Below are 27955 nucleotides of genomic sequence, written 5' to 3' on the forward strand. Positions count from 1 at the left end.
CCTTTGCCAGGGGATATTAGACCACCCCGCCGATCCGAAGCAAAAGCCGGGAAAGGAAAAAATGTAGAAGAAGAAGAAGAAAAGAAGAAGAAAGAGCGAAAAAAGAAAAGCTACAGCCACCCGTCGTACACGTCCAAGCTCTCCTGGCGAACCCCCTCCATCTCCCCCTTGACCCCCAAGAGCTTCACTTTTGCGTCCTTTTCGCGGCTCCAGGCGGCGAGGAAGTCCTGCACGCGGGCCAGCGTCTCGTCGTCGTCGCGCATCAGCAGGGCCAGCGCGTCGAAGCCGCCGGCGCCGGGCACCACGCCGCCGTAGACGCCGTCGAGGGCGCTGATGGCGTCGAGGAGCTCGGTCTGGGAGTCCGGCTCGATGGGGACGTCGGCCTCGCGTCCCATCTGGCGGATCAGCTCGCGGACCTGGCGCAGCTTGTCGGGGAGCTGGTCGAGGTCGCCGGCCTTGAGGGTGGCTGCCAGGGCGTCGTTCCTGGCCTGGAGGTCGTTCCAGAGGGCGGTCGAGTGCTGCTCGTCCTGGGCGCGCCAGGAGAGGACTTTCTTCACCATGCTGACGGTCTGGCTGCCGCAGTCGACGTCGCACATGCGCAGGACGACGCCCGGTGGCAGGCTGACGCCGTCGTCTTGGACCTCGACGTCCCACTGATCGCCATCGACGACGGCGAGGAGCTTGTCGCTGAAGCCGGGGGCGCCGGGCTCAGGCAGCGCGCTCAGGATGCCGGGGGAGAACCTGCGGTACGTGCAGGACCCGTACACGGCGGCCGCGACATCGAAGCCCGAGCCGACCTTGCCCTGGGCGGCGCAGTGCGCGGCCTGGGCGAGGTTGTGAAGCGTCCTCTTGCCCTTGGCGGAGGAGAGGTCGAAGACGCTGGAGGGCAGGTAGTGGGTGAGCAAGGAGGCGGTTAAGGAGGTGACGAGTGCGGCTGAGGAGCCGAGGCCCGTCTTGTTGGCGCCCTGGAGGGTGACGGGGAACTTGGCGAAGCGGCCGGAGGAGGACGCGTGAGAGTGGGAATAGTAGTCGTTGTCGGCAAGGATGATGAGACGTGAAGATTTGATGGCATTGCGGGAGCGCGTGGACGACACGAGGGCGTCGATGTAGGTCAGGGCGTAGCTCAGCGTGGTCTCGACGAAAGGGTTGGCCGAGATGGTGGGACCGCTGAGATGAGGTACCAAGACACGGCAGGTGTTAGTAAACAGGGCTGCGTCAAATCAAAAAGAAGCAAGAAAGAGATGAAGAACTCCGAAGAATGCATGCCTTGAAGGACAAGGCAAGAAAAGCTCGCGTAAATTGAGTTGAGAGACACTTGTCTCATTGAGGTGAGGGAAACTCAAGGCAGTGGAATTTCAAGGGTCTCTCCTCTCTCGCTCTCTCTCTCTCTCTTTTTTTTTTTTTTTTCTCTTGCTTTTGTCAACTTGTGTCTCGCACTCCCTGAAGACGTAACAAATGGTTTCATTCTTGGAAAGCAGAGACAAACAGGGTCTTCGGCGTCTCCGCCCCGTCTCCATCTCCCACCCTCTCAAACGCGGTCAAATCCATATATAGCAAAAAACAACAAAGCAACAAAAACAACAACAGAGACCAACAAGTCACACATGAAAGAGACAATAAAAAAGAACAATAAAAGGGGTCCAACTCACACCTGCAGCTGAGTAACCTTGATCCCCCCCTTCTCCGGCGCAAGATGGTACCCGTACCGCCACTGCGCGTCCAGGAACTGCGGGCTGTCGACGACAATCTCCCTGAGCTCGACGCCCTCGGCAGTCGCCAGGATCTCGCCCGCGACCACGTTGATGCGCGCGCTCAGGCCCAGCACGAGGCCCGTGTAGGCGCGGTCCAGGACGAGGTAGCCGCCGGCCAGGAGGACTTTGCCGGGGGCGGAGACGGCGACGGAGGCGTTTGCGGTGGGCATTTTTCTTGTCTGTTTTTTTTTTCTCTTGTGTTGATGACGATGTATGTATGCCAATGCTTGTGAGCCGAAAGTTGATAAGAGGCGTATATGTGATGGGAGGCTCAGGAGATGGTGATTATTTCGAAGAATGATATGGGATGTTGATATGAGATATAAGATGAGGCTCCAGCTACCTATCAAAAGGAGAGAGGTTGAAGCAAGGCTGCCGAGTTGACAACAGGCAAAAGAACGCGCTCAATTGAATAGCACCAGCCCGTAAAGGGTATATAACAATGTAGACTGCAGGATTCAGATATACAAGAACAGCCAGAGAAGGTCGGTTGAGAATCACTGCCCAGCCTCGTCTCTTGTTCGTGTTCGTAAAAGTCGAGGGTTGAGGCTGGTTGAGTGACCAACTTGCATCTTGGACGTCGGAAATGTGGAGCGGGGCGATCTCGGTATGCGGCAAGTCTTCACAGTGCAAGTTACTGTATATGTACAGTACAGACACTGTATCAGTATCTCTGTCGGTGTGGTAATAAGGTAATTACTAGTACCTTGCTAGTTGTGACATCTACAACTGCTCTCATTGCTTCGTCATCAATATCACCATGGCACAAGTCGCTTTCTGTTCAAGGGGCATCTCTTTCATAGATTTGCTGCCCTATTGTTTCCTCCTTTATATGCGTCCCAGCTTCTTGATATGATACACGGTAGCAGAAAACCCAGACCAGTCCAGATGTGATAAAGGCACAATTCCCTCCGATCCTTTATGTACCTGACCGTCATGCGATCCCAGATGAACACCCAAAATTCTGCTACTACCGTTTGTGGCCGTGGCTGTTGGCCTATGCCGAGTGGAGATTTGTCTATCAGCGGCTCTCAGAGTCCGCAACCCATCCGTCCTTTCTTCCTCCCCCCCCTGATCCAGAAACCAAAAAAATTGCTTTCTTTTTTTGTATGTGCAAAATGCATTCATAGACTCCATTGCCATCCCCGAGAACGCCATGCCATCCTGTAGCCGTAGACAAAGGGCTGTGTGCTAAACAGGATATAACAGAATGAGAACAAACGCAGAAACACCACGCAGAGCCTCGAATATTAGGACGACACCCCGATAGAAACACCGTCCAACCTGCATGCCAAAGGGGTATCAAAACACGTCGAGGCTTTCAAGTAGAATGAGAATGAAAAAGAACAGAGGAACAAACAAATGAGAAAAAGAAAGCGAGGACAGAAAACAATCGCTTCACAGAAAAGTTGAAAATGAAAGCAGAGTGGATGGAGGATTGAGAATCACTCCAGGCTGACCTCTTGGCCTCCACCGAGAAGCTCGAGGACCTTGTTGACCACGGCACTGGGGTAACCGCGAGTGAGCATCTCTCCCACCACTGCCTTTGCCTCGCCCCTCATCTCAAGGGCGAGGAACGCTCGTGTCATGGCCTCGTACGTGCTGGGTTCGCGCTTCTCACGAGCCACGGCATCGTAAATCGCCCGAGCGTTCTCAATCTTCTTTTCAGCAGCCCAGCCATGGATCAGCGTGTTGGCAATGTATGGAGTAAGCTCCACATGCCTGCTTCGCATTTCCGCCAAGATTGGCTGTGTTTCGGCAACTCGGTGGTTAGCCACCATGGCCTCAAACAGGGCCTGATAGATGCTGGCATTGACAGGAACCAAAGACTCTTCTACGACCGAGTCAAAGACCTTTCGCGCACCGTCCATGTCGTGCAGGACGCAGCCTCTGGCGTGGATGAGCGAAGCGTAGTGGACCGACTCAGGTTGCTGACCAGCCGCGCGCATCTCCTCCAGAACCTTCTCAGCGGCTTCAAGATCGACAGTCTCCAGCGTAGCGTGTGTGTCAATCAGGAGCTTGTAGGTGTGAGAAGTCGGGGCGATGCCCTTGGACATCATACGGTCGTAGTAGGCAAGAACCTTGGACTTGTCTCGCTTTGTCGTCAGGAAGAACTGCATCATGCTGTTGTACGGCGCCGGCCTGGCCTTGTAGTTGGGCATGGACTCCATCTCATCGAAGAGCTCTTCCGCAAATTTCTCGTCACTGACACGGCACAGCGCGTTGACAATGGTGCCGTACGTTACCGAAGTCGGCTTGATGCCAAGCGCTCTCATCTCAGCAAAGTAGAAGAGGCAGTCATCGATGCGGCGAGCCTTGCCCAGCTTACCGATCAGCGCATTGTACAAGAAAGAGCTGGGCTCAACACCCTCGGCCTTGGCGCGGAGGAAGATGCGAACGGCTTCCGAGGCTTCGTCGAACGTCTTGGTCGAATCCTTCAACGTGGTGATGTACAGTCCAAAGGTGTTGGCAGAAGGGGCGGCGCCCATTTCCAGCAGCTCTTGGTGATACTGCTCAGCTCGTCCACGGTTGCCCAGCGTCAGGCAAGCACCAACCATCGCGTCGAGGATTGAAGACCAGCCATAGCGTACGACGGCGTTGTGAGCAATCGGGGGCACATCAGAGCGAGCCATGGCGAGAATATCTTGGCAGAGGTCCATCTTGCTCTCGCGAGCAGCGGCGGAAATCAGCTTCGCATACGTAATGTATCGGGGGTGTCGGCCGGCACGTCGCATGTTTCGGAATCGGTTGAGAGCTTCATTGAGACGAGGACCCTTGCGACCATGGCTGCCCTCCAGGTCATCGGCGATCAAAGAGGAGCCCTTGAAGTCGGTGTTGTGGGCGTACGGGTCATAGTTGTCTTCGTAGCTGGAAACCGTAGGGGTGGACACATAGGGAGAGCTGCTGCGAGCCTGTGAGGGGATTGTTGACATTGGAGAGGCCATCTCACGCGGATCAACGATGCCACGGGATTCCATATAGCGGGCGATGAAGTCGGAACCTTCGTCAATCTCTTCGAGAAGCTGAGCGCGTGCCTCAGACTCAGAAGCTCGGATCCTCTGGAACATCATCTCCGACTGAGCCAAACCCTCGGCAACCTGACCGGAACCAATAAGGGAAACCGCGTACATGGCAGTGGGCTCGATGAAGGCAGCCGTGGCGCGCATCTCGGGGTTTGAGAGGACGTGCCAATACTTGGAAGCCGAAGCAACATCGCCGAGCCGCACACTCATGGCCAGGAGAGCAATCGAAGGGTTAGCAAGGTCCTGAAGGTCCGCTGCCTGGATGTTAGCATAGGCCTCGAGCGCCGTGGGGGCATCGTTGTTGTCGGCAGCCACCGTGGCAATCTTCATCATGGCCGCATCGCGGGTGCTGGTATTGAGGGATTGAGCCCACTGGAGCGCCTCCTGGTAGACGCCTCGCGCGATGAAGCCCTTGATGAATCCGAGGTCAACCAGGGCATCCTTCATGTCGGTGACGGAGACGCCATATTCGTCCACAATCTTCTTGAAGAACTTCATGGCACCCTCAATCTTGTCGGAGATGACATAGGCGTTGATGACCGAAGCATATACCTGGGCATCGAGTCGGTCTTCAAGGGTCGAGCTCCCAGCGTCGTGAGAGATGGCGAGGCTGCGGTACTCGTTGTAGCACTCCACAGCGCTGATGAGGTTTCCAGACTTGGCATACGCAGTGATCATGGTAGGAAAGACGTCGGCAGAGGGCACAATCTCACTGAGCTCCATATGCTCATAAAATCGCAGCATGTCCGACACTCGGCCAACCTGAGCACAGGCAGCAATCAGTTGTCGGTAGGTCTCGGCTGAATAAGAAATCATGCCTGCGTCATAGGACATGTCAAACAGCTTGACGGCCAGGTCGAGACGTTCATCCTCGCACAAGATGGCGTGCTCCAGCTCGTGGGAGGCAAACATGAACTTGCCGGGTTCATCCATTCCGCCAAACCGCAGACGCTTGTCCTCGAGAAGTGACTTCATTTCTGAGACTTCCAGGGACCGCGTAGAAAGAAGGTTGACGAGGATGTTGTAAGTCTGGCCATCAGGAGACACCCTGCGGCGCATCATGTCGGCATAAACATCCAGTGCCTTGGAGACGACCTCGGTTCTCTGGGTAGGAAGGTGAATTGCGGCCAGCAGCAGAGCGTTGTAGGCACTGGCAATGGGCTGGACGCCCGTGGCCAGCATGGCCTCGAAAACGGCCGGAATCTCCGCATACCGAGAAGCGTCGGACAGCTTCTCCAAGTGGTCGGCATACGACTGAGACTGGGCCTGGATGGACGGCGAACCAGTGCGGGCGTCTTCATCTGTGACTTGCGATGTTTCGATCGCAGGTACAGGTGTGCGCGCACGCGAGGGAGGGGCAGAGAGAGACAGCCCTCTAGCGGCAGCTTCTTCTACAGCCGCCTGGAGGTTCCGCGCTTGGATCTCCTTTTCGAGTGCCGCGTCGATGTGTGCAAGCGCTGCTTCCTCCTCCGGAGTCATCAGATGTTGAGATTCCTCAACCTCTTGGATAGTCTCCATTGCCGGAGCAGCGCTCTGCTCGGCGGCCTCTGCGCTGGCCTCGACTCCATTTTCGCCAGCGAGGACTGACGACGCATTGGGCTTCCACTCAATGCGCTTGGGAAAGTCGAACTGTGTCCATTCCTTCTCTTCCTCCTCCCCGGTGGCCTGCTGCTTCTGCAGAGCCTCGAAGTAGGCATCTAAGCCTCCATGATTCGAGACATGGCGGTGGTCGACCGGGAGCCCGGCTGATGCCTTTTCGCTCTGTAAAGCGGAATAAAGAGGGAAAGCCGAGGCACGAGTGGACCGGTTCGAGAGTCGGCGAAAGACGGGGCGGTTCTGCGAGTTGAGAACGTGAGGATGAGTAGCAGCTACGACGGATTGCGCGTAGCCGTGGGCGGTAACGGATTTGGCGAATGTAGATCCTTGACGGATAAAATTCGAGTACAGCGAGGAGTAGATGGGCATTTAGAAGGCGGGAGGATGAGACTATACGAGACGGACGTGTTAGTGGTCAATGTCGCATAGTAATGAACTGCCCAAGACGACGATGAGTCGGGTCGCCAAGGCTGTCTCTGGCACTGCAGTAAAGACACATCTCGACGACAAGCTTCACCAGACGGAGAAACAAGCCATGCGACAATGGTCAAGTCGCCGTTGTGCGCACAAGCAAACAAGCCTAGGTGGAGGGCTATGTTGGGACCGGACTTACGGGGAGGAAAAAGATAGTGGGCGATTGCAGGTTCATTTGACAGCCGAGGAAGCCGTCAAACAAACGCGCTGTTTGAAGGGAAGAATGGTTGGGTAAAGAGAACAGGAAGAATGGGAAAGAAAAGAAAGAAAAAGATCCCAAAAATCGAGAACCGGAACGAAAAGAAAGGAACCGGCCTCGACTATCTTGTGTATTTTCTTCGTGTCGTTTGTGTGCGCTGACTGGAGAGGTAGGAAAAAAACCAGAGAGAGGGAAGAAATAGAGCCGGGAGAGAAAAAAATTGGCGGGGGTCCGCGCCGGCCTTATTGTCTCGGCCCAGGCGCTGAAGGAAGCCGTCCGGTGGCTTGGAGCAGAAGGAGGCCGCTAAACGGGACCAGCGACAGCTACGTAAACAGCGGGTGGAGGCGTTGAAGGCCGCCTAGAAGGTGAGGGCTGCCACAGGTGCAGTGCAGTGCTGTGCTAAGGCGGACTAGCGCGCTGGGAACTGGACACTCTGTCGACGACTTCGGGATTCGATGCTATGGGTGGGATCGGGAGGCACGAGAAGATGACTCAGGCTGAATGACAGGCGGTGCCGATATCAAGTTTTTTCTTTTTTCTTCTTCTTTTGTTTGAGCTGTGAGTGGTTTTCGTTCTTGTTGCTGCATGCTTGGTAATGCAGGCCTGTCTTCAAGCCAATGCGATGTGATGGCATATCATGCAGTACCTTGTACTTGGACTTGGCCTGCAGATGCCGCTACTGCTGCAACGTCTTTACGAGCTATCGCGGTTGGACAGATGAAGGATTTCACAACCCAAGTCAATGAAAGGACGTGCATTGCCTCTCGTCTTGTCTGTATGGTACTTCTCATTTCCCTTACTCCATCAGGGCAAATTCAGACCGAGACGACGGCAAATAGCATCAGCTAGAACGCAACGGAAGCCTTCATTTCCTATCCGTGTCCCCTCGAGTCATCGCGTGCGTCATAGCCAAATGCCATCTAATACAGTGCACGCATCTTCTCAGAAGTCTGGGGTCTGCAACTTCACACACGACACCTCAAGAGCCGAGCGGAGCCTTACCCAAATCTGCCTCATCCCGCCCACTCAGAGGAAGGAAAAAAGAACCGAGAACCGTAACATTTCTCTCTGTATGCACATACTACCTCTACTAGGTACCTAGGCGGCAAAAGGCATGCGCGTCCCACCAGCAAGTAAAAAAGTCGAGAGATGAGCAAAAGTTGAAAATTGAAGCTGACGCCTGCGTCTTGATTGGCCGCGGCGAGAACAAACCGGCTCCCATTCGCTGGGACTCCTTGTCCGAGCCGTGGGGATCCAAGGGAGAAGCCGGAACCGTCGGCGGTCCCTGGAGATGCTCCTTAGGCTTGCAAGGGCTCAGGTAGGTTCAATGTTAGGGTCCGGCTGCTCAAGGCGCGAGATGGGGGCCTCCATTGCTCCAGTAGGCCGAGAGGCTGAAGCCCTTCAGCCCGGGACGGCTTTCCTGTGTCTCCGTCCGAGGCGGGCTTGTGGCTCAGGCTTCATCATGGAGTCGCATCGCCAACACGGGTATCTGCAAAGGATTGATCCGGCGTCGTCTTTCTGATATCATCACTGGCATTCAACATGCAGGTTTCTGACAACCACTACCACAACCAGGCAACACGGATGGTTTAATTCCCTCAGCCGCATCCTCCCAAACAATTGATGCAGCAGGATTACGTGGGCTTCGACCTCTGGAGTGTGCGAGATAGTCCTCTTCATGTGCGTCGCAGTAGTCAAAAGACACACGAGGACTATATCCGTGATAGGCAGCCCGCAACGATTACGCACATGCGGGCTGGCTGCGACGCTCTTCATATCAATCAGTATTAGTCTCCGGATCTCGAGGCACGGCTAGCTGTCCCGAATAGTATGCAGAGACGCAGTGTCGGACAACTCAAGAACCCGACACCAGCGGTTTGTGGGTGTGTTGTGTTATTAGCGATGATGGCGGTTCATCCACCAAGCATCGAGCCCCCCCTACGGGAGTCGGGGCATCATACATTGTTACCATCACAAGGAGATTGCCTCTGGTAGGTAGGAGCTAACGGTACTTCGTATGTGTATTCAAGGCGGTGCGCACCGTCTCACACGATTACCTCAGGTGAATTGCAGTCTTTGCCATCGGTCTGTGCCACTTCCACTACCGTCTACTATCGGTGGCGATAGGTTTAGAGAACGCCTCATTCGTTTTATTCTGTCATACTAACAAGCCACCTCTCTCATCCCCACAGTCAAGCACCTTTCTAGAAGGAGGCTTTTCGCCATAGCAACTTGATTTCCCTCTTGGTCGCGAACCCTAAACTGAATCCCGTCCCGTAACGTGGATCCCTTTTCAAGGTCCTTTGCGATCCGCCTAGAAAATGTGCCCCGTCACATGGCCGGGTCTCGACGAAAAAACCGTCCCGTCAGCACCCGTACAGTACAAATTGATGGCTGCTGTAAGGTAGCTCACGGCTCGGATGCCACGGACAAAGGACTTGCATCTCCGAGCCGCTCGGCATATTATCTGTGTATCACTGGCCAACCTCTCCGTTACTCTGTTCGTTATTTCCGTGACCTGTTACGAGCATAGTACAGCCTCCAGAGTAAAATTGAAGCTTCGTCTTAGAAACGGGTTTGCCTCACCCCCGGACCTTCTCATCAATAGCCGAGTACGTCTGCTTCATAGTCTATGGCATAGCTCATTCATCTGCTTCAGGCGTAGTCTCCTCTTCGCCTTCTAAGTGTCGAGAAATACAGTGCCATCGAACCGCAAGCTTGCATTTTCAAGCTTGGTCCGTAAACCCTGCTGGACCAGCCGCTCGGTGTTTTCTTCTACGCTCTCCTCCAGCTGCTCCAACGTCTCCTTTACCTCCTCTTGCAATTCCTCTAGTGCTCTTTCGGCATCCAACTCGACTTCCTTCAGCTTCTCCTCACAGTCGAATTTCATGCCCAGTGTGCAGTCCTCAATCTGCTCGTGTATCTCCTCAAAGATCTCCGTTCTCTCTTCTGTGCCGAAGCGACAAGGGCTATAGTTGGACTCGATTGCACCCAACACGTTGCTTTCCAACTCTTCGAAGCGGCTTTCCATACCGTCTAATCGGTTGTCCAACTGTCCAAAGTGGCCTACCATACCGTGCAGTCGGCCTTCCATACTGTCTAACCGGCCTTCCATGCTATCTAGCCGGCTCTCCATTCTGCTGATGCTTGTGTACATGGATTCGAGAAGAAGTAGCATGCGTTCATGTGGTGCAGGAGAGCGCGGCCTGCTGGGACTGGAATCCTTGCGCTGGCGTTTTACTGAAGGTTTCGTCGGTTAGGCTTTGAAAAAGGCACAAACGTCTGATGTGATTGAAGCAGGCTGTGATGACACTTACGAGACGCTTGGCTACTTGCCGATGCAGTATATGCAGGCAAGCATGTGTCTTCTGCTTCGTCTGCTTCTCCTGACCTGGCGGCAGCCGCCTTGACGTCAAGGATCTTGCCTCCCCTGCCACCGTACAAGGTGGCAATGCTGGCATATCTCACATTTGAGCGCGGACGATCTGTAGGAGCTGAGAAGAGATGGACGATTCGCTCCAAGGGTGGTAGTATTGGCATAGTCATGAGCGAGTGATTCAACTGGATGGTGAAAGCGGTGACTTCGGCCAGAGAGTGCATCAAACCAAACAGACCTTTGATCTGCGGCTTACATTGTAGGACGTTGTTGGCTGGTACGATCAGAGACGGAGGTCGCGTCAAAGAGAACTGAAGGGAATAGGAGGGAGCAAGCAAATCAACGTTGGACTTCAACGTGAGAGTCCGAATTGTCTCAGGGTATATAAACAAATAAACAGTATGGATTTTGTTGCTTTTGTTGCCTTTGGTGCCTTTGAAACGGACGTCGCAGTGCAATTTGAACATCGCCGTGTTGGTCGAAGCATCCGAGTACATATCAAGGTTGACGTGATCGCTGTGTTGCGCTCGGTCGTCCACATCCCTCCACGTCACTTTGTTCTTCAAGCAGGATATGTTGATCTCTGAAGCCTGCGTCTTTTCTTCAGGTCTGGCGGAGATCATGGCATTGTCATCGCCGACATCAGCGGCATTGCGTGAGTCATGCGAAGGGGGAGCGTCATGATCTGAAGGCTGATAGTAGTGGCTTGGGCTATCAAAGGTCAGTGACTACACAGCTTAGTGATGCGAGGCGTGTGAACATGATATAAATATAAGGGGAAGACGAAGCCAATGAACAATTCCATCCACTCCACCTCATGGCCGCCATCCCATGACTTAGCGCCGCTGTCAACAGAGATGGAATCTACTTCACCATTTCAACAGGTTATATTGTAACAAGCTTGTTGAATAAATGAAGGAGAGTTCCCATTCTTGCCGACAGAGACAGCCAGTCTATGGAACTCCACTAGTAGAGTGGTACCGCATACCCGGCTGGATATGACAAGAATTGTTGCACTGGAGGGGAAAGCAGTAAACAGTTCCATCCACTCAACCACATGGCCGCCATCCCATAGACTACCGCCACTGCCAACGGAAATAGACAAGGTCTACTTCCACAAGACCCCTCCCATTTTAACAGGCTTCATGTACCCAATGCAGGATAAGGTACACAAGCGTGTTAAGTATGTAAAGGATAATTTTTCCGGTCTTGTTTGACAGAGACAGCCAGTCTATAAAACTCCACTGAGTCGAGAGGTACCGCATATCCGGATGGATATGACAAGAACTGTTGCACTGGGTGAAGTGTAGTCGAAGGGAAAGGGGGGTCAAGGGGGCTCTCAGTTGGGAGTGAACAGTTCCATCCGGTCAAGCCTCATCGCTGCCACCTCGTAGAGAGTGTCGGCGTGCTTGACGATAACAGAGATCTAAACCTCAACAGAGTCTCGCGATACACCTCAATGATCCCGGCTGGGCGGACAGGAACTGTTGCACTGACCCAGGCGAAGAAAAAGGCTGGGTCGCTTCATCGTCGGGATCTGTGTCGGGGATGCGTGTCATCGTATCGTCAATCGGCACTCGCGGAAGGGATCGCAAAGAAAGAGGGAAAATAAACTGGATGATTGAAGTCAAGCGATAAAGGAAGAAAGACCGGAATACAACGCGTTAGTGCATGGCGCAACTGGCGATGGAAGAATGAGTGTGGCGTGGGCGTGGGAACGCCAAACGGATATGAGTGGGTAGTGTGAGATGGGAACAGAAGAGGAGAAGAGAAGAAGAATGGTCAGCAGGCGCTAGATAAGGTATTAAGGAGCTCGCTTTCTGCTTGCTTAGGTCACGGGATACTGAGACACGTCAGAGATGTGATCAGCATTTTTGGCCAATGAGGGAGGCCAACCGACTGCTTAGGCAGCACCTAGTATGAGTGGAGCTTCTTCGCATCGACCCGCACTTATCGCCGATATCTACCCGCTTTATCGATTTTATCTTATCGATAAAGTTTTCTCTCTGAAGCGAAAAAACCAATTGCACTTCGATGGGGTCCGGACCACTCAAAGCTCGAGTTCCAACTTGATCAACCGTCATAGCGACAAGGCCACTCCCACAATGGCTGACGATGGAATGCTTATGAACTTTGAGCTGGGAGGTGGTCCGCTCAAACCGCAAGTCAAGTTCACAGGTGGAAGCTGGAGAGATCGGAAGCGGGCGCAGAAGAGCGCAAAGCTTGGCTCACGTCCGACAGTCGAGAGAGCAGGGCAGGACGAAGACCAGCGATCGGCAAAGCGGCAGAGAGTGGACGGTCACGGACCCGGAAGAAACGCCGAAGGAGATTCGGAACGCGGCGCAGACTTTGCACGAAAGAAGACGGCAGAACATGGCCACGCCCCCGGACAGAAGAAAGGCCCCGGGTCAGGGTCCCGCCAGGTCGTCTCACGCCTGTTTTCCTTCAACCCGGAGCAGAAGACAACTTTCGAAGACGAGCCCGAGTGGAAGGAACCAGAGCCGACTAATGCGCCACTGCTGACAGTGGCCAACTTTGGGTCGTTGACGATATCCTCTCGACTCGTGGACGCGCTTGCCAAGATGAACCTCGAGCGCCCAACAGCGATTCAACAGAAAGTGATCCCACACATGCTGTCAAGCAGCTCAGACGCCTTTGTACAGGCCGAGACGGGCTCAGGAAAGACATTCGCCTACCTTCTTCCCATACTGCATCGAGTTCTCCAACTCAGCGGGAGCGGCGATCGGCGGATTCACCGAGACTCGGGTATCTTCGCCATTATTGTTGCGCCGACTCGCGAGCTTGCCAAACAAACACATACGGTGCTAGAGCAGTTGATAAGACCGTTCCCATGGCTGGTCTCCACGGCCATTACCGGAGGAGAGTCCAAGAAGGCGGAGAAAGCCCGTTTGCGGAAGGGAGTCAACTTCTTGGTGGCAACGCCCGGACGATTGGCCGATCACATTGATAATACCAAGGCTCTCAACTTGGGCACTGTCAGATGGCTCATTCTTGACGAAGGAGATCGGCTGATGGACCTGGGGTTCGAAGAGGATTTGAAGAAAGCCATCAATGCTCTCAAGCAAGTGCAGCTTTCAAAGACTCTGTCTTCCGGCGTATCTCTCGACCCACTTCCGGATCGAAGAGTTACCGTCTTGTGTTCTGCCACGATGAAGATGAATGTACAGAAGCTCGGCGAGATGAGTCTTGCTGATGCTACGTTCTTGGCTGCGGAAAAGGGCGATGAGACCGCCGCCGAACAGAAGGATGAACAGGCTGTTCACAAAGCTCCAGCGCAATTGCACCAGTCGCATATCATTGTGCCTGCGAAGCTGAGGCTGGTAACGCTCATAGCGTATCTGAAGTCTGTATTTTCTCGCCGTGGGCAAACGATGAAGGCCATCATTTTCATGTCCTGTGCCGACACCGTCGACTTCCATTACGAACTCCTCAAGATCCCCGACAGCGGTGATGTACCTCCACCAGCATCCAAGGACGCAGAGAATACGTCCAAGACTGTTGCAAAGGCGGCATACATCACCTCCCTGGCAAGCCCCGAGGTAGTGCTTCACAGAATGCATGGGTCTCTCTCACAGCCAGTCCGCACGGCGACGCTGCGATCGTTCTCGGCTTGCAAGTCCCCTTCTCTTCTCATTACCACAGACGTGTCGTCTCGTGGTCTGGATATTCCTTCAGTTGATCTGGTCATTGAATATGATCCTGCTTTCAGCTTTGCCGATCACATCCATCGAATCGGACGAACAGCGCGAGCCGGACGCTCAGGTGATGCAGTTATCTTCCTCCTCCCCGGCACAGAAGAGGGCTATATCGAGCTCCTCAAGGCCTCCGGAACACCGTCACCGCTGTCATACGAATCGGTGCTACAAAAAGGCCTGATGTCTAAGCTGGAGTTTCCAGTTGAGACCACGGCTAAGCCTGAGGATGGGCAGAATTATCACCAGAAAGCTGAAACCTTACAACTTCACTTGGAGCAGCGGCTCCTCATCGATAGCAAACGACTCGAAATGGCGAGGAACGGATTCAAGTCCCACATCAGAGCATATGCGACACATACTCGGGAAGAGCGTGTTCACTTCGACATTACTCAGTTACACTTGGGACATGTCGCGAAAGCCTATGGATTACGTGACCCGCCAGGAGGTATTGGCGCTGGTATAGACCGCAAGGCACAGAAGGGCAGCAAAGACTCAGGAAAGAGGGCTGCGAAGGGGGCCAAGGCCGCGACTAAGAAGGATGATGATGACAGCGATGACAGCGATAAGCAGGAGCCTACGAAGCCGGCGAGGGCTATGCTCATGCGTAAGAGTAGGATGCTCATGAGTGGTGCTAGCGAGTTTAACATTGGATAGCGATGTTTGGGATCTGTCGTCTTTTGCTTTCACTTAGAATACGCTGGGCTCAAAACATGAATACTACCTTAATAATGTCCGTCTCGTGTTACTGCTCAACATCTGGAAGCACCGGGCACTTACTTCGTCTAAAGTATGGTGTTCTAGTCCGCAGAGATACGTACTGTGCGCTTTGAGGATGACCACGAACGGCATCCTTGCGTTTGATCCAGATAAAGGTTTCTTTAATAATTGGCATATACACTGACAAAGAGATATCTCATATCGGGACTCATCTCACCTCCCTGATCAAGAGTCCAGATTAAAACATCGTGCTGTCGAAAGCGATATCAACCTTCTCCTTTCAGATGAGGGTCTCCGGGTCAACGTCGGCGATAACAAAACAGCCGGCCAGCGACTTCCGGCGGGGTGATAAGAAAAGATAAGGGTCCAACTGGCCTTTGCTGCCATTTTCTTTGTGACTCAACCGCAATATCGCATCGGCCGCCCCGCATCTTTCGGGCTTTGATTCTTGCAAGCAAAACCTCCAAAGGCGTCAGGATCACGGACGATCGCGCGTGGTCTGCTCAAGATGGCGACAATCTACATTGACGAGGACGTCGGCAAGGACGAGGTCACCCAGACCGGCACCGAAGAGTCGCCCTACAAGACGCTGCAATTCGCCTATCTCCAGCGTCCCGCCGAGGGCCAGTATCTGACCCGCAAGTCGCAGAACACCGAGGATGTGGCCGCCAAGGAGTGGAAGCCCGTCGCCAAGGCTGCCCTGAAGAAGGCCGTCAACTTCTTCGAGGTTCAGAAGAAGAAGGCGGCTAAGGAGCAGGAGCTGGTCGTCAGGCGCAAGAAGGAGGAGGAGGAGCGGGCCAAGGCTCTCGAGGCGGCCAAGGCGATTGTCATCACCGAGGACCCTAGCCTTCCTGCTGCTGTTCGGATTGGGCTCGACGAGGTCGGCGATCACATCAAGCTGCGCAAGGTGGATGACCCCGAGAGCAAGGGCACCCGCGTGCGCGTCTTTGGTCGCGTGCACCGCGAGCGCAAGCAGAAGGACGTCATGTTTGTCACCCTGCGAGACGGCTATGGCTTCATGCAGGTGGTCATCTCTGGCCAGCTGGCCAAGACGTACGATGCCGTGACTCTCACCCGTGAGACGTCGATGGAAATCCTGGGAGAGATGCGCGAAGTCCCCGCCGGTGCCCGAGCTCCCCTCAACCGCGAGCTGCACGCCGACTTCTTCAAGATCCCCAAGCACTGGAAGGCACCCGGCGGTGATGATGCCATCACCAACCGAGTCCAGGCAGACGCCGAGCAGGCCATGCTTCTTGATCAACGACACCTTACCCTTCGTGGTGAGGTCGCCTCGGGCGTCATGATTGTCCGCGACGCCGTCGAGTACGCCTTCAACCAGGCCTACAAGGAGCTGAGGTTCCGCAAAGTCAGCCCTCCTGCCCTCGTCCAGACTCAGGTCGAAGGTGGTGCGACGCTGTTCAAGTTTGACTACTATGGCGAGGATGCCTACCTCACACAGTCTTCGCAGCTGTACCTGGAGACGTGCTTGCCTTCAATGGGCCACGTCTACTGCATCGAGAAGTCATTCCGAGCCGAAAAGTCCCTGACCCGACGACACTTGTCCGAGTTCACTCACGTCGAGGCTGAGCTTGACTTTATCACCTTTGACGACCTTCTGTCCCACATTGAGCACATCATGTGCCGTGTGCTCGAGCTGGTCATGGCTGACCCTGTCATCGCTGACAAGATCAAGACCATGAACCCAGAGTTCAAGCTCCCCGAGCGGCCATTCATGCGAATGAAGTACTCCGAGGCCATTGACTGGCTCGTCGAGCATGACATTCCCAACGAGGAGGGCAAGCCCCATGCTTTTGGAGACGACATCGCCGAGGCCGCGGAGCGTCGTATGACGGACATTATCAACAAGCCCATCTTCTTGACCCACTTCCCGGCTGAGATCAAGTCCTTCTACATGTCGAAGGACAAGAGCGACCCCCGCGTTACCGAGAGCGTCGACTGCTTGATGCCTGGCGTCGGCGAAATCGTCGGTGGATCGATGAGAATGGACGACTATGAGGAGTTGATGGCCGCGTACAAGCGCGAGGGCATCGAGCCCGAGGCCTACTACTGGTACACTGACCAGCGAAAGTAAGTCACTACGATGCCGCAAAATTCGTGTAGCATTTAGCAAGTTCATCGGCTAACATGTCTCCTCCCCCTCCCCTCTAATCAGGTATGGAAGCTCTCCTCACGGAGGCTACGGCCTGGGCCTGGAGCGATTCCTGGCCTGGCTTTGCAAGCAGCACACCGTTAGAGATTGCTGCCTGTATCCCCGTTACATGCACCGTTGCAAGCCTTAGAGACTAAATCGAGACTTAGACAATGATGTTTACTAGTAGTTATGAGGATATATGAATGAAAGATGAACCTGGCGTTTGGGCCAAACAATCACAAGACCCAAGTCTTTGATGCGTCACGGCATGTGAATGAGGAGATGAAGGAAGCAAGGAAGCATGTGATTTGCCACTTGATAGCCTGGGTTGAATTGAGCCCTCTGCAAGTTGGTGATGAACCCTTCTTCAAGCGACTGCCCTGATGATCGTACCGTAGATCGGGGTCTGCAGAACGCACATGCAGGACACAATGTGGGTTCAACACATTGATGAGTGTAAATCAGGTCCATCACATGTCAAATAAACAAATCCTGAAGTCGAAGCCTGTCAGATGATATAATCTTAGCTGGGGCGAAGATTGATTGTTGAATAGTGTGGGCAGCTAAGTTGACGATACTGTCTGCAGATATGTTGCCACATTCACATGCAGATGCTATTGATCTTTCACATGCGAATTAGAGCATCTGGTTCAATATTTTCGATGGCTGTTGTTATCAGATTGTTCCTTACTTGAGGAGCAGGTAACGATATGTTTAATGCTTAGGGGGAGGGAGATGACAGCTGAAGATTCTTTTGAAACTGGAGCGTGCAAGCAAGTACAAGCAGATTCTCCATATGCGATCCTCAGTATTAATATCTAGCATCGCCATATACATAGAACACCGCTTTGCCGTTCCATCAACAGCAACTTTAGTTCAACCTAGGCACGCCTTCCAGGCACCCCAACAATCAGAACCCCCAACCTCACGCATCCAATAAGCAGCCGTCGACATGATTCTCGAAATCTTGATCGCAGACACACTAAAACGTCATGAACCACAGCAGGTCGTGCTCGCGTACGTAAAATGCTTATGGGAGGATCGTTCTTTGCACGTTGGCTTGACGTCATGCGCCACGATGCCGATCACCAGCATAATGTAGGTAAGCTCAAGGGGGGGAATGAGATGTATTTATATTTGAGGACCCTTTCCTTCTCGAAGCTCTTCTTTTCGAACTGCTACAATCATCTCAGAACAAGATACAACAATCTTGGAAAGTCAGCTTGTTACTATTGACACCAAAGCAACACATCACAACTACCTACACAACAACACAACACAAAACATACAACATGTCCTCAAACGACGACACCACCAAGAAGGCCAACTCCGGCAACGTCACCGACCAGGTCACCGGCACCGCGCAATTCGCCACAAGCGTGCTGGGCAACACAGTCGGCGGCCTGGGCCGCACTGTCGGAGGAGTCGCCGGCGCGGCAACCCGGGGCATAGGGGACACAGTGTCGAGTGTCACCGGCGACGCTGGCCGGCCTGTTGGAGATGCCGTGGGCTCGATTGGAACGGGGTTGGAGAGCGGACTGGGCAGTGTTTCCAAGGGGGTGGAGGATGCTGGGCAGTGGAAGAAGCAGTAAGGAAGGATAGGGGGAGGCTTAAATGAAAGGGCTTGCATGCCCAACTGTATTATTATGATGAGTCAGTCACGAATTTGATCAAAGTATTGTCATATCATGTATTGTCTCTTATGAAGTTTGGCAACAGGTTCCGTAAACTTATCCCACGCAATCCACCGTTTCCAGCCGAACGCAATAACCCTCATAATACACATGACTCCCGTGTAACTCTCCGTTCCCCGCCCATTGCGAGATTTCCACCGTAATGCCAACCTTGCAATTTCATCTGGACCTCGTGTTCCTACGCCGCGAGGAAAGAAGAACGCTATCCCAATAGAGCTGTATACCGTCTGACCCCGTTCAAGCTGGCAATTGTCTGCTTAGACCTGCTCGGCGCCCCAGCCGACCTCGGCCTCTCGCATGTTGCTCGGGGGTTCGATCGAGGGGATGAACTCGAGGGCGACGTAGCTGATGCCAATAATGCCAACAGCACCACCTGCAATCTTACTAATAGCATGGCTGCCGAGGAGAAGGCCTCCAATGAGGATGTAGACTATAAGGCCTTGTCAGGATATTCGGTCACTCCAAATTACCAAGAGGGGTATTTGACAACGTACAGATACCACGGCCGATGAAGGAAAAGAGGAAGTTGGCATATCTCGAGACCTGAGGGGGGATTTGGAATTCTGCAGCTGGGTTAGTATAACACAATTTCGACACGGACGAAATCAAGGAAAGTTCATACCTAGCAGGGCAATAGCAAGGCCAAAGACAATCATGTAGATGCCGAGGATTAGGTTCTGGCTATAGCAGAGAAACGATCAGCATCGTCGGTCGTGATGAGAGTAACCCCAACAAGCAAGCTCCAGCAATGCTGCAGTGTTGCGGCTAAGCAGCGCTTCCAGTCGCATCCAGCGAGCAAGCTTCGAATCGCACAATCCCCCCGAGATAGAGAAAAACCTACAAGCCAACGGGAAAGATGTGGAAAACACCTCCCAAAACCGTGATACCGGCCACGGCCAGGTTAACAATGCGGCTGCAGCGCACCGAGGCGCAAATGTCAGCAAAAATAGCTCAATTGGTTCGCGCAACGAATCGCGCTCTTGCATCGGCGGCATACAAGATGTCGGAAAGTTCCATGGCTATATATTGAGGGACTGATATTGTTAAACGACCCAAGAGCCAATATCAAGGAAGACGGGAGTTGTCGCAAATGCGTGGATTTCGAGTCTCGCCAAAGAGGGGATCGTCGCGCGTGCGCTCTAGGAAAGCAGCTCTGTCTGGTAACAAAAGTCGAAGAGAAGAGGCACTTGATGAATTGGGGACGTCGTTCTATTGTCGATTCAAGGGAGACGGATCACAAGGTCTGGGTTGGTGAGGTTGAAGCTTGCGCAATGCTTCTGCAAACAGCTACCTATCTAAGCAGCAGGCAGATGCCCTGGAGAGGCACAAGGCTGTGGCTGTGCGGTGACGTACTTGGCTCGGGAGTCGCGAAAACTCCGTGAAAACTTCGGCTATTCCATTGCTCCTCAAGCTATCAAGGTACCAAACAATAAGACACATCCTTGATTAGGTAAGGCATGTACCTTATCAACTCGGGAAATTGAAGAGGAAGCTGCAAGTGCCCAACCACTGGAAGGAAGTTGTTGGCCAAGTCTACCACCATCGTGATCTTCTCCCGGCGTAGTCGATCTGAACCTCATCAAGCAACTAAGTTGGGCTCTCTTCTGATCTTACACAAGTGTGAATCTCTCTGCAAGCTTCGAAAAACGGCAGAGATGCGGGACGACCAGTGCCGAAAGGCTTTTATTAGTCGGGCTGCAAGTGCAGAGCGAGGAAACCAGGCCGTTCATTGATGGAAAACATGGGACTCTCGATTCACCACAAAGACGGGGAAAGACGGACGACATACATGAGACGAAGCAGCCAACCTTGGGGACCAGACATCGATTGGACACTCGCCCAGGAAGCTTATGCGAGTCAGAGCGCGTTGGTACGCAACTACCACCAAGTATCCAATCCCACTTCGATGCGTGGTGATGGGTTGTCATTGCCGGTGGCTCTGAGCCGAGCAAATGAGCTATCATATTGCCATCATGAAGTGCATTCACGGACAAAGTACGATGTACAACGCCTCAGCCCAGCTCCGTCTTATCACCAATATTCATGTCAGCTCGTTCCAACCCACACCATACAGTGAGAGGCGTGGTTGCCATAAGAAGCGAGACTACGGGCATCTTCATCGACGCAGGCATTCCCTTCATGCTCTGGTAGACGTAAGTTCGATTTCATCACAGTGTCACAGATGGCTGTCACGCACCGTTTGCGATGGCTCTCACACACACACGAGAAGCACCACGTCACTTGACGTTGGCAGCAGAGAGGAAGCAAGTTCTTCTAGAGCAAAGGATGCGAGTTGGTGGGAAATGCTCGACTGAGACAGGCCAGGGACAAAACCCGGTTGAAGTGGTGGCCGAAGGCACTAGCTCTCCGCAAAAAAAAGCAAGCAAGGCGGCAGACGAACAGGGATTGTGAGCGTCTACCTATGAATAGCGACAGTCACATCGTCGAGGCAAGGAAAAGCAGGTGTGTTGCTATTCATCTGTCAAATCATCGGCGATTCGAGCAAGGCCAGCACAAAAGTACACGAGCTAGTCCTCAGCCATTACCGTATGCGACGGCTTCTTGGAGGATTCGACTCTCCCTGCAGCAGTGGTCCTCGTGTCCTCCTTGACCGAGCCGCTTACATGGCCTATTCGAAGCCTTATCACAAAGGCTCTGCATGAAACTGCATGAATAGGGTGGAGATGAGCTCGGGCGAACAGCCACGGATGGAAACTTTACAGCCGCATAGCATAGCGGTGAGTCCAGGCTCCCAGCGGCACCCTCTTTCCAATCATGCTGCTCGCTGCTGGCTTTTGGCTTTCGAACGCAACCGAGCTGCTCATGGGATGCACCCTGCTCGGTTCGGAAGGGCGGGTAGCATTCCACGTGTCCGAAGTCATCACGAAATGGCCCGGAACCCCTCAGAGTGTTTCTGTACCCGCGTGCTGATTTGCAAGAGATATCCTTCAAGAAGTGTCCCCCTGCAGCTCGAACTTCTCCCAGCCACGCATATACCATTCTGAGCGGGCAAGACGAAAATAAAAACAAACTCAGTAGGACGCAGCCTCTACTGCCAAAGGACCGACCAAAGGACCGACCAGGATTTGAGACCGGAGAGAAATGCAGTTGCCCTCACCGGGGACCCTCCCCCAGCGTCCACACATCCTTAGTCGCTCCAATCCGACGCCCCCGGCATTAGTCGGTTCGCCCTCCAACCTATGTACGCGAGAAGCACACCTTGTGCTATCTCTTAGCGGCCTGGGATAAGTCGTTGAAAAGATGGTCTCATGCCTGTTGTTCCCGTTTGGTACTAGGTGTGCTTTTCTGGGCGGCCCTGTGGTGGAGGCGCTTGAATGCCGGGAATCTCCTCTTAGGTTTTTTAAAGCCGATCGTCTCGTGGGCAGATCAGTGGGTACACCACGATGTATTCTGGTTAGGGGGATCTATCTTCGGTTCGAAGCTAATATTCACGTCAGGAGATGCTGTGTACGGCAGCTCCCGCGGCACTAGAACGGGGAACAGTCTGTCTCCGTCTGACCTCCATCGGCTAGGGAACGAGCCCAAGCAGGCTGATGGATACTCGCACGATGGAAGGGAGGAATCGCATACAACCGAAGTGCATGGCGTACTCGATGCCATACTATTATCTGCTGCACTGTTCGGTGTGTTGCACTAGGATGTGTGGATGGACTCTGGGGAGAGTGGCGTGCATCTACGAAGTAGGGGGCGTATGAGGACCAGCACAAGTGAGTGCTCCGCCAAGGCTGCATAAATCCCCTAAGAGATGGCATCTCCCGGACCAGCGTACTCTTCTGAACGGAGTATGGGGTCCAGGGAACTACGGCAAGAGATATCCAATGGTATGTTCACTGTTTATTGCAGTCAAGGGTTTTGCGGTCGCTGATCTCGGCCTTTGTGTACGAACCAGACCTAGTGCGGCTCGGTGCCTAGCCTGGTCAAAGGACGACACGTGCTTCAAGGTGGTATTACATGTACAAGATGGCATGCCGTACGAGTGCGGACGCGGGGCGCGAAGCACCTCGTGTACGAGACGAGCCTGCTAGTATGGAGCACTTACAGATGCATCTGGAGTGTGCAATTACTACCTACAAGTACACATCCATGCAAGGTATGCTCTCCCTGTTCGTCGTTGGGGTATTTTCTCAGCCCATGTAAGGTGCACCTCTCGCAGGAATCCCAATTCTAGACCTCTCCTGTTACGAGAGGCTACTACGGCAGCAAACACGGCACAATTTGGTGGCGTATTTGGTACTTGTCAGCTGAACGAGAAGAGGAAGAGGAAAGAGGGAGGCATTCAGCTCGATACCTCTGCTTCTCAAGGATGACATGGGTTGGTGGACCAGGGGCATCACGCTTGTACGGCTACTGTTGCTTGCTTGACAACCATGAGCATCCCACCAGGTAAATCCCCCTCCAACCCCCCCTGTCACCCAACAGATATCACACACACCCCACGATTCTCAACATCTTAGTAAGAAAACGACCAAAGATAGGCACAGTACGAACAGCGGGGAAGCATCTCGACCAGGAATGCAGAAGCGAGCTCCAGTGGGAGGCAGATTCACAGCCCGGAAGTCGAGGACAGGACCTAGACCACTCTCTGCATGCTGATCGTTTCAGCTGGGTTGCCAAGGCAAGGGCCATGTGATTTGTGCCACGTCAATCGGCCTGTGACAATGAGACTCGTGGCGTACATTAATTAACTGCATGGCAGGGCAGTGGCCGGCACACACGTACGGAGTACTTGCTTGATCCATGTACTTGGTTCGGCGGCAGAATGGCAAAACCTCATGAACTGGTATGTGAGCTCAGGTACTTAAGGAACTGGGCCACACTCTGGATATCCAGCTTCAAACTCCCAAATCTCTCGAGTTTCCGTCTCAAGCTTTCTCAAGTCTACAAAGTCTTTGCAACATCGCACACTACACGCTTTGCAATACCCCGAGAACTTTTTCGTGTCACTCACACCTGCTTCGCAACCTTCCTACATCTTCGGCTTCCAGAATCTCCGAGAACTACTACAAGAAACCACCTGCTGCCACAATGTCTTCCTCGGGCAGCGTGCCGCTTACCCCCATCACCAGCATCGACTCGGCCAACGTCCACCTCGACAAAGTTGTGCCCACGGCAGACCAGAGTGCCTCTGCCTCTGAGTTCAGCAGAACTCACTGGCAGGGGCTCGTCGAAACTGCTCGCTCCATGTCGCTGAGCCATGATACGCTTGATCTGATGGGCCTGGCCAAGCATGGCCCCAAGATGCCCGATGATATGGAGGGAACCACTGAGCTCGCGGGATATGCCAAATGGCATCCCGCAGAGGCCCCAAAGCCAGCGGGCCCTAGCAACGTGTCTCACCCTGTGCGCCTTGGCATCAAACGACGATGGGACCTGATGAAGCATGATCTCACAGAGTGTGAGGTGTCGGACCGCAGCAGCTTCGGCTTCTCGGACAGCGAGTCTAATGGCCTTGCCATCATGTTCCTTGCTTGGTCTTATATCCTCAGTGTCTTCTTGCTTGAAGAGCAGAAAGCCTCCTTCGTCTACGAGGAGGCAGATGCTTCTTCTGGCCCTGAGTTGTCAGCAGCCGGCGAGTACACGGTTGACCTCGGTGACGCCAGCGATGAAGAATATCGCTGGTGGTCAGCCCTCCTTTCTCCGGGTCAAGGGTGGAAGGCTTCCAGCGCCAAGCAGCCGGTGTGGGCTGTCAAGTACACAGGCAACGTCAAGTTTTCCATCAAGAACCCACGCACCGAGCCTTTGTCGCCTGATATCGTGCCTCCCTCCAGCAAGCAAGCAGTTGCCTTCCTTGGTCGATTTGCCGCCATGTACAACCTGGAGGGCCAGGCAAGACTGGCACTTGCAATGGCACTGACCATTCCCCTTCATGACAAGATGATGTCAACGATCAAGCTTCCAAAGCCGCACCTTGTCAAGCTGGAGGATGCTCCTCCACCCTCTTCGCTCATTGACAAAGAATTCCGCCTCCTGTCTTACTACATGGTTCTCAGCTCCAACCCTACCTTCATTGGCTCCGCTCTGTGGTCTGTCTTTTGGGAGCCCGCGATTGAGTGCAACCTAGCCAGCTCTTGGTGCACCCCAATCATTCAAGAGCTTCAACCTCTGATTGAAAGTGAGGACCTGGAGACGCTCGGCCACGTGCTTGCTCAGCGAAGGCCTAGCGTTGCCCCTCTGTGGTATGGCCTGCTTGCCTGTGGTACCACAGACACCGTCTCGGCCATTGTCCCCTTCCTGGAGAAATTGTACACTCATGTGCCGACCAAGTTCATGCCGGAGGTTGCTGTCTGGACCGGTTCTCCTCAGTCCTTCATGGATCTCCCTGGCTCTGGTCCGTACGTGCAGGGAAACAAGGTCTCGCGAGCAGACTTGTGGCGGCTTCGACATGAGTACTGGAACGCTTGGAAGGGCGGCATTCACTTCCGCAATCTGCCCAGCACCCCCTTCCGCCCCTTTGGCGCTGTGGACGTCGAGGAGGTCGAGCTCATGGTGCGAGGCCATCTCCACTGCCAGAGACACGAGTGGGTGTACTCGGGATTCACTTGGACGATGCGTAACCGGATCGAGCTGACCCACGAGCCTCGTGTCTTGACGACCTCTTGGAAACAGTTTGAGGCTGATTCGCTCGATTACACGCCACCTTACGGCGTAGGAGAGCCCGATCCCGAAATGGATTACGGGGCATCAAAGAGAGCCGTTGGCGACATGTTTCGATGGGCTGCAACAGAGATGGATCCCTCTGGTAAGCACATTTACTCTCATGCGTGGGTCGAGATGGATGCACACCTCTCCATGGATTCGGAGAAGAAGGAGAAGCTCAAGGAACCGGTGCGTTTGTCGGAGCTGTCGCTGGACAGAATCAAGGAGTGGGTCGTCAACTCTGGTAAGTGCCCGGATTCACAGCTTCAGTGGTCTACAGCGTCTCCTGATCAAAGCTAACTTGACGTTTTCCCGCTCAGAAGGAGATATTGAGCAATTGCCTGAATTTGGCGAGGCGTCTTGAGTGTACGCTTCTACAGAAGAGTATATGTCTTCTTGCTTATTTTCCTTTGTGTTTCCATGGCTAGGGCGCAACGATTCCAGAAGACATCGGCTAGGCACACAGATTGTTAAGGAAGCCAGCCGGGTACATCACACAGATCCTATTAGAATAGAATCGGCGGGAAGCTAGTATGCTTCCTGGGTAACAGGCAGTATTGGTTATACGCCTGAAGTGAGTTTTGTGTATCTGGTTGCGGGGATTTCCTCACAGATAGTTCGTTCATTACTATGATAGACGTATTCAATCCATTGATTCCACTATGAAAGGTATGTGCGCCTTGCATAAGTTGAAACTTGATGGACTTGCACAAGCTGCCCTTTATTCAGAGGAGAAAGAGAAAGAGAAGAGGACCCAACGTAACACAAGTTAAGCCATCCGTAAGTGGAGGTATCGTATTACTCGAGTGCGAAGGAGAAAACAACTTGAACCTGAATCAACCTACGTACATGGCTTGAGATGACACGCCCAGGTCAAGCAAATAGACGCCTTTGAGTCTCGTCGGATAGACAGGCTTAGGCCTGATCCAGTGCTTTCCATGTAAGTCGCCGGAAGACGACCAAATTGGCTTCATGCGAGACACGGTAGGGGGCGAGGTCTCAGCTTTAGCGCCCTTGTCCTTCATAGAGCGAGTCAATGACATCCATGGCCGATATCCGCGAATTGCCAGGCAAGGTAGGCGTGCCGTGTATGCAGATGAGCTGAGGGAACTTCCGCAACCTGAAGAGGTACCTTGTAAGGTACCTACTGTTACAGCAACAACTGGAGTAAGGTAAGTACTCCGCTTTGGCGCTGTGAGGACCTTCAGGATGGGGCAAGCTAATGCAGGCTGCCGCGCCTCGTGCCTGCCCGTGTGATCGGTGTGAAAGAGGCAAGAACTTTGAGTCTTTTTCTTGGTTTGAAGGTGAAAGGCAACGCAAGGGAGAGAAGAGAGAGAGGAGGCAAGGTGGACCGTGGGTGTTGCCTCTTGAGAGGTCTTTCCGCAATAACACGCCCCCCCTCCCCCTCTCCCCCCTGGCTCTCTCGCTCCGACGTCAAAGCCCGCACTTTGCCGCCGCTGCCTCGAAGCAAGGGATAGCAAAAAGCGAATCAGAATTGAGCAGATCTCGTCTCTTTTGCTCTAGTCGCTTTTCAAGAGGCGTACGAGCCTGGGGAAAAAAAATCCTGCTTGTGTGCTGGCACATGTCTGGCGTATTAGATACCAGGTACCCAGAACGGAAGGGAAAGGGCGACGGAGTGGATCCCCCGGGCGCGGCACAGGATTCCAGATTCCGGCCCCACCCAGGACCAATCATCGCCGGGCCGCTGTCGCTCCTACCCGCATAGCAGCCTCCCTGCGTTGATTCACTCCTTTTGCCCAGCCGCACCTGTCTGCCCAGCCGGCGGTCGATCATTCGCCTTTTTTACCCTGGTCCCAGGTACTTGGATTCCTGAGACCGGCCAACACATTGGTGAGGTGTCGCGAAAAGGTACCTACTGTACCTATGAGGTCAAGTAACTTGTACGGCTCTAATATGACCGAGGCTAGGTAAAGACGGCACAATGCCTTGGCAGCGAAAGGGAGGAAGGCGCCATGAGGGCAGAGACAGGAGCCTGACTGCTATTGGGTTTGTTCGCTGATGGAGCGAGGCTCGAGAATGAGAGACATGGAGAGAGAGAAAGACAAGAGCAAGAGAAACACGACAGATGATCCGTATCTCGGAGACACGACAGGCAAGGCTCCTGTGCTTCCGTGAGCCATCTGTGAGACTTTTTCTCCCTTTCATTTGATTCGGGCGTAGACACAGATTGCATCAGATCTGTCTTTATAATACGACTTTTCCCATCGATTGAACTTTCGTCTTTTTCTTCAAATATCATTATTGTGACTTTCTTCGTCCAGTACCACGGCTTCGAATTTTTACAACAACAATAGTCAATCGAGTTCTCCATCATATTCCAGTACCTATTGCCATCGCAACAGTGGAAGAGACTTCGCCTCAAAAGCAACAGTGATAGCAAAAGCAGCATCTTGTTGGTCAAGGCTATTCCGCACAGCCGCTCTCCCTGACCCTCCAAGAAGCTGATACCGGGCCCAAGCGCACCATGAAGCGATCTCGTGAGAGTTCAGACGCCAGCTGCGGCAGCTCCGATGAGAATCACGTTGCGAAGAGGCGGCAGACTTCAAATGCTCGTTTCGACGTCGAGGTCGTCGCCGATA

General features: G+C 53.5%; 9 protein-coding genes across 9 annotated transcripts; 5 read left to right on the plus strand and 4 right to left on the minus strand.

Moving 5' to 3' along the window:
- Window positions 1-110: 110 nt before the first annotated feature.
- TRIREDRAFT_74711 (uncharacterized protein) lies at window positions 111-1921 on the minus strand (the record flags this gene model as incomplete). The annotated part of the gene is made up of 2 exons (XM_006962256.1): window positions 111-1167; window positions 1650-1921. The coding sequence occupies 2 exons, from the start codon at window positions 1919-1921 to the stop codon at window positions 111-113; spliced, it is 1329 nt and encodes a 442-aa protein (XP_006962318.1).
- Window positions 1922-3196: 1275 nt separating this feature from the next.
- Window positions 3197-6739, minus strand: TRIREDRAFT_21452 (uncharacterized protein; the record flags this gene model as incomplete). Its single annotated transcript, XM_006961916.1, has 1 exon — window positions 3197-6739. The coding sequence occupies one exon, from the start codon at window positions 6737-6739 to the stop codon at window positions 3197-3199; it is 3543 nt and encodes a 1180-aa protein (XP_006961978.1).
- A 2911-nt stretch (window positions 6740-9650) lies between these two features.
- On the minus strand, window positions 9651-12106 carry TRIREDRAFT_120086 (uncharacterized protein). Its single transcript, XM_006962257.1, has 4 exons — window positions 11917-12106; window positions 11408-11504; window positions 10361-11147; window positions 9651-10283 (listed from the first exon to the last, which is right to left on the minus strand). Exons 1-4 carry the CDS (start codon window positions 11976-11978, stop codon window positions 9724-9726), a joined length of 1506 nt encoding a protein of 501 aa, XP_006962319.1. The 5' UTR covers window positions 11979-12106; the 3' UTR covers window positions 9651-9723.
- A 391-nt stretch (window positions 12107-12497) lies between these two features.
- On the plus strand, window positions 12498-14789 carry TRIREDRAFT_21453 (uncharacterized protein; the record flags this gene model as incomplete). The annotated part of the gene is made up of 1 exon (XM_006961917.1): window positions 12498-14789. Exon 1 carries the CDS (start codon window positions 12525-12527, stop codon window positions 14787-14789), a length of 2265 nt encoding a protein of 754 aa, XP_006961979.1. The 5' UTR covers window positions 12498-12524.
- Window positions 14790-15266: 477 nt separating this feature from the next.
- Window positions 15267-17238, plus strand: TRIREDRAFT_120088 (uncharacterized protein). Its single transcript, XM_006962050.1, has 2 exons — window positions 15267-16940; window positions 17026-17238. The coding sequence occupies exons 1-2, from the start codon at window positions 15361-15363 to the stop codon at window positions 17150-17152; spliced, it is 1707 nt and encodes a 568-aa protein (XP_006962112.1). The 5' UTR covers window positions 15267-15360; the 3' UTR covers window positions 17153-17238.
- Window positions 17239-18215: 977 nt separating this feature from the next.
- TRIREDRAFT_72137 (uncharacterized protein) lies at window positions 18216-18687 on the plus strand. Its single transcript, XM_006962051.1, has one exon. The coding sequence runs from the start codon at window positions 18297-18299 to the stop codon at window positions 18594-18596; it is 300 nt and encodes a 99-aa protein (XP_006962113.1). The 5' UTR covers window positions 18216-18296; the 3' UTR covers window positions 18597-18687.
- A 60-nt stretch (window positions 18688-18747) lies between these two features.
- TRIREDRAFT_44814 (uncharacterized protein) lies at window positions 18748-19929 on the minus strand. Its single transcript, XM_006961968.1, has 5 exons — window positions 19696-19929; window positions 19540-19611; window positions 19321-19379; window positions 19193-19261; window positions 18748-19128 (listed from the first exon to the last, which is right to left on the minus strand). The coding sequence occupies exons 1-5, from the start codon at window positions 19713-19715 to the stop codon at window positions 18956-18958; spliced, it is 393 nt and encodes a 130-aa protein (XP_006962030.1). The 5' UTR covers window positions 19716-19929; the 3' UTR covers window positions 18748-18955.
- A 742-nt stretch (window positions 19930-20671) lies between these two features.
- On the plus strand, window positions 20672-21629 carry TRIREDRAFT_103613 (uncharacterized protein; the record flags this gene model as incomplete). The annotated part of the gene is made up of 3 exons (XM_006962052.1): window positions 20672-20851; window positions 21135-21161; window positions 21447-21629. The coding sequence occupies 3 exons, from the start codon at window positions 20672-20674 to the stop codon at window positions 21627-21629; spliced, it is 390 nt and encodes a 129-aa protein (XP_006962114.1).
- A 1050-nt stretch (window positions 21630-22679) lies between these two features.
- TRIREDRAFT_103614 (uncharacterized protein) lies at window positions 22680-23349 on the plus strand (the record flags this gene model as incomplete). Its single annotated transcript, XM_006962053.1, has 2 exons — window positions 22680-22809; window positions 23195-23349. 2 exons carry the CDS (start codon window positions 22680-22682, stop codon window positions 23347-23349), a joined length of 285 nt encoding a protein of 94 aa, XP_006962115.1.
- Window positions 23350-27955: the final 4606 nt, after the last annotated feature.

Source organism: Trichoderma reesei (genome assembly GCF_000167675.1).
Source record: "Trichoderma reesei QM6a unplaced genomic scaffold TRIREscaffold_2, whole genome shotgun sequence".
In the NCBI taxonomy this organism is placed as follows: domain Eukaryota; kingdom Fungi; phylum Ascomycota; class Sordariomycetes; order Hypocreales; family Hypocreaceae; genus Trichoderma; species Trichoderma reesei.